The sequence below is a fragment of the Acanthisitta chloris genome, unplaced genomic scaffold (genome assembly GCF_000695815.1).
Source record: "Acanthisitta chloris isolate BGI_N310 unplaced genomic scaffold, ASM69581v1 scaffold33098, whole genome shotgun sequence".
In the NCBI taxonomy this organism is placed as follows: Eukaryota; Metazoa; Chordata; class Aves; order Passeriformes; family Acanthisittidae; genus Acanthisitta; species Acanthisitta chloris.
In genome coordinates, this window is record NW_008685914.1 from 1805 (window position 1) to 6951 (window position 5147).

The 5147-nt window shown below is 40.5% G+C and overlaps 1 protein-coding gene across 1 annotated transcript; it reads left to right on the plus strand.

The window, feature by feature from the left end:
* The first annotated feature begins 1235 nt into the window (after nt 1-1235).
* LOC103807218 (STEAP family member 1B-like) lies at nt 1236-4242 on the plus strand. Its single transcript, XM_009079939.1, has 3 exons — nt 1236-1334; nt 2277-2789; nt 4045-4242. Exons 1-3 carry the CDS (start codon nt 1242-1244, stop codon nt 4240-4242), a joined length of 804 nt encoding a protein of 267 aa, XP_009078187.1. The 5' UTR covers nt 1236-1241.
* The last annotated feature ends 905 nt before the right edge of the window (nt 4243-5147 follow it).

The window sequence follows — 5147 nt, forward strand, 5'->3', positions numbered from 1 at the left end:
GATATACAAACCATCCGTTAGCTGGTGTAGGAAAGGGTTAACAGCCTGACCTTCAGACAGCTCTTATTGACCCTACTCTGCAACACTTGGCTGAAAGGTTATGGCCAAAGGGAGAGCTTGCTAGCAGGAGGGAAAAATACAAAGAGAAATATTTAGGAAAAGAATACTTCAGCTTCAGGTGTCTGATGGCCTAGCAGAGAGCAAACCATCATAGCAGACAGTAAAAGACTGTAAGACTCATCCACTGAGGGAACCAGACACAGCAAAAAGGACAATTGTCAAATTCTGATTTGTCCATACAAAGCAGTTTAATATCTAGTAATTCACCTGTTCAGTAGGTACATGGAAGGGCTACCTGGTCACTGTCTTAAAGGTAGGCACAGAAGGTCACCCTGTAGTACAGCATCCTGAGCTTCCAGTGGTATGGTGCCAGTGCCTCTCTGCATGCAGCATGCCACAGTGTGGTGCACGCCTGGGAATTCCTTGTTACAGGGTCCTTGCAATCCTGTAGTTATTTTATACTCTTCAAGATACTGTCTTTCCTGCTATCCTAGGATTTTCAGAAACATCTCTTTCAGTTTATCCATTCTCATCCTTTTTTGTTTTCTTCCTGGCATCTGATTTCTTGTAGTTCTTAACAGCTTAGAACAATTTCTGCTGGTACTTGTGGGTGATGAGTATTATCAGGAGACCTTGGAATGGCATGAGTGAAGCTCCAGATGACTTTCTTGACAATCTTGAGGGAAGAATATGCCTCTAAAGCAGCAGAGTGACTGTCAGGTAGACCCATCCTAAAACCTAAAAAATATTAGTAACAACACATTTGCATGGGTTTCTTGCATCAGCAAGTCTCATGAATGTCACAAAATCCATCTTCATAACATTTTACATGTTATTTCCATGAGCTGTTTCAAAAGTATTTGTTCTAATTTAAAAACTTTCAGCCTGAATTCATGCATTCATTCCATTGACAATGTGGACAATAGGCTTGAATACTATCTCTCATCAGCAATTTTGTTCTGTTGATTGGTGCTTTCTCAGAGTCACTGCTTTACCCAGAAAACAAGCTGAGCTTTTCCATTCTCTTCTCAGAGGACAGACTTTGTTTTCCCGAGTTTATTGTACCTTCTCCAGCAAGTGTGTGGAGAGGGAAGAAAACATTTTGAGGGAAAATAGGCCTCAAAGTTCCTATTTCAAAACCTGTTTTACATCCTGTGTTTGTTTTGCAGGGAGTTTCCGCAATGGAGAAGAGGGAAGGTGGTAATCATGCCATTGATCAGAATGCAGGTCAGAACATCATGCCAAGAAGAAATACAGGAAACCTCAGCAACTTGGTAATGTTTCTATAAAAAAGTTGCTCATATGTCACACAGAATATTGCAATCTTTCATCAATTTTGTCCAGAAACAGTGTTCACATCATACTGGCATATCATCATTGCTTCTAAAGTCTTGTCACAATATTGACATGATGAGATAAAAAGATAAAGAGCATCTCATTCAATTTAATCACAGTCCATGATAAAAAGTACACAAAGTTTGGGACAGCTAAAATCTACATGGGCGTATGTCCTAATTGCATTTTACCAGATGAGCAAAACTCTGTAGAAATAATTTGGGATTTTTTTGTACAGGAACTTACCTTTGGAGGAATCTTTGTGATTGTCACATTACATTCAGTAAGTTTTTCAAATCATCCCAAAAAAAGTCCCAAAAAAACCCTACTCCAACAACACTTGCCTCAGTGACAGCACCAGTTCAGACTGCAACTTTCTGTTCTAATGTGAACTACCTCACAGGCTGCGAAATACTGAATTAGGCTTCACAAACTATCTCTTCAAGAAACAGGTATCTCTAGTTGAAACTCGGTTCAGATGTGAATCTGAGTTTGTATAATTTATACAACTTCCAGTTCTGCAATGCATAGTCTACACCCTTCATCACAGACTAGAGACTCATAAGAAGCTAAAATGATGCTTCACATAATGTAATCCTTCTTCTCTTGTAGTGTGCTTAACTTCCTGAAATTCAAATCTATTTTGAAATCACTGCAGATAATGAAGAAAGAGAAATCTGAGCTAAAACTGCCTTGCTCAAGTACTGACTGTGCTGTTTGAAATGTTATGTTTCCAAGCTACCTCATCTTCAATAGTGTGGATGCTTTATATATGGTTCCAGTGTGGTATGGTGTAAAAGTCATGATGGAAAATACTGTCATTACTGAAGTTTTTACCCTTTTCTTGACTTCACTTTGTATTTCCTTTCTGTCCTTTACAGAATGTGGATATGCAAGTCATCAATCCACCAGAAACAGCAGCACTTTTTAGTTTACATCAAGCACACCATTTTGGTGAATTTGAATACTCCTCAGAACAGCACTGCAAGCAGGATCTGTTCCCCAAGTGGCACTTGCCAATGAAGATAGCATCTGTGATCTCATTATTAATGTTTATTTACACTTCTATGAGAGATGTCATATATCCTTTTGTAACCAGAAAGGAGAAAGTTTTCTATAAAATCCCAATCCTTGTCATAAACAAAGTTTTACCAGTGGTTTCAATTACCCTGTTAGCACTAGTATATTTACCAGGAATATTAGCTGCTGGTTTCCAGCTGTATTTTGGCACCAAGTATAAAAGGTTTCCCCAGTGGCTGGATAGATGGATGATATCAAGGAAACAATTTGGACTTCTCAGTTTCTTCTTCGCTGCAATGCACGCCTGCTATAGCCTGTGCTATCCAATGAGAAGATCATACAGATACAAGCTGCTGAACTGGGCATTCCAGCAGGTACGATGGGCACGCAACGCCAACCCTTCTGTATTCAGAAAATCCTTGTTCTGGTCATTCAAGCAAGTCTGGATGGGGGAGAGCCATTTTCCCTGCCTTTGTTTGATTTTGAAGTAGATCCCCAGAGTGCGTTGTTAAGGGATTGGAGCAGGACCTAGTTGTTAAAGCATGTAATAGAGGGTCAAGAGTCATCCCAGCTGTGCCAGTGGGTATTAAATAAGTAATTTTCTTCATTGGGGATTTTTTTATCTCTCTGTAAAATGCACATAATTATATCTCCCTCACAAGAACATTAAAGGTTTCGGCCCACTATTGGTTTAGTGTGGATTAATCTTGTCTGGACTAGTAGAATCTAAGAGCAAAAACTGAACACACCATTTTTAGACACCTTCTTTGCAGAGTGTATCAGCCAGCAGTGAAGGAGGGCTGAGCTAAATCACAATAATCTATATTTGCCACAAACCAAATTTGTGAACACTGATGGCTTCACAATTGGACTGATGTTAAAAGAATTTCAATTATGCTTCTTAGTCATGGGCAATAATTGGTTTGCAAGGCTTTCTAATGTCCACTGTGACTAGAGAGTTCCTAATATTCACATTTCACCTCGAGTGCCGTAAGTACTGCAGAATAAGGAATATTCCAATATAAGGTATGGACTGAAAATGTACATTTTTGTTACCCTCAAAATCTAATCTAGTCTTTTATTAAAAGCACGGTATGATGTTAGCAGCTTCTTAAGAATTCTGTAAACAGTCAAACTACCTGTTGAAAACTCTGAAATCAGCCTCACTGGTAATCTGTCTTGACTGCATTACCATAAATTTCCATGAGATTCCAGATGCAGAAATGATCATATTTGGGCCATCATTTGGCTTTGACGTAATGTTTTAATCTCTCTGGTATGGCATTTAGCCACAGATGGATTTTTTTTTTGGTCAAAACCAAGATTTATTCTGCTGTGAAGGCAGGTTAACAGGCCTCAAAACCAGTTTCTCCTGGGCCAAGACACTGATGAAGTCTAAATTCTTCTCTCTTAAAGCTCACCTTTGCTCTGTAGATACTAGTGGAGACTTTGTAATCAGAAGTAAATAGCAATTACATTCTGAGCCATTAAAACAACCCAAAATACAGTGTTTCTCGGCTTATTTCCTGAATATCATGGTGAAAATAGTGTGTGAATACTGAAATTGTATTTCACACAAACAGCCAAGTGTGCCAGTCTGTGATTTTAAATATGCTGTTCTTTTGGCAGGTCAAAGAAAGAAAAGAAAATGCCTGGATTGAGCACGATGTTTGGAGAATGGAGATTTACGTGTCTCTAGGAATTCTGGGACTTGCTTTGCTGGCTTTGTTGGCAATAACATCAATTCCATCTGTCAGTCACTCTTTGACCTGGAGAGAGTTCCACTACATTCAGGTGCTCATAAAAGTCATTACTGAACGTCATTAGTCCCATTTGCAGCACTTTGTGTTATCAGCTAAAACCATTAGGAGTTAGAAATATCAAACACAGAGGAGTTAGTGAAACCAATCCAAAAGTTTGTTCTGTACTCTTTGTTAATTGCTTTGCAAGAAATGTTCTTTTCATTTGCTCTTTAGTCAGGAGAACAGGCTGTCGGGTTCAGAGTATAAAATGGGAAGAAAGACAACTCCAAGCCACATTTCTTTTCCTCCTCTTGACTTTCTGGCCAGCAGCAGGTCCCTTCAAGACCTTTTCTTAGGTCAAAGACCTCTGATGATGAAGGCATTTTAGTCATCATCTGGGCATCCTATGTTTCGGGAATGTGTTGTGCCCTGCTGAATTGGGAGTAGGTGGTATTAAACCAGTCAACGCTGTTCCCATATGACATATACATCGCTGATGACACCAAGCTGTGTGGGGCAGTCACAGCTGGAGGGAAGGGATGCCATCCAGAGGGACCTTGACAGGCTTGAGAGGTGTGCCAATGCAAACCTATGAAGTTTAACAAAATGAAGTGCAAGGCCCTACATCTGGGCCATGGCAATCCCAGGTACACCTACAGGTTGGGTGGGGAAGTAATGAAACCAGCAGTGAAGAGAAAGATTTGGGAGTGGCAGTGGATGAGAAGCTCCCCATGAGCTGCAGTGTGTGTTAGCAGCCCAGAAAGCAAATCAAATCCTGGGCTGCATCAAAAGAAATGTGGGCAGCAGGTCAAAGGAGGTGATTCTTCCCCTTTACTCTGCTCTTGTGAGACCCCACCTGGAATACTGCACACAGTTCTGGTGCCCTCAACATAAGAAGGACATGGAACAGTTGGAGCAAGGCCAGAGGAGGGCCACGAACTTGAGAGGAGGACAGGCTGAGGCGCCTGGAGAAGAGAAGACTGCATGAAG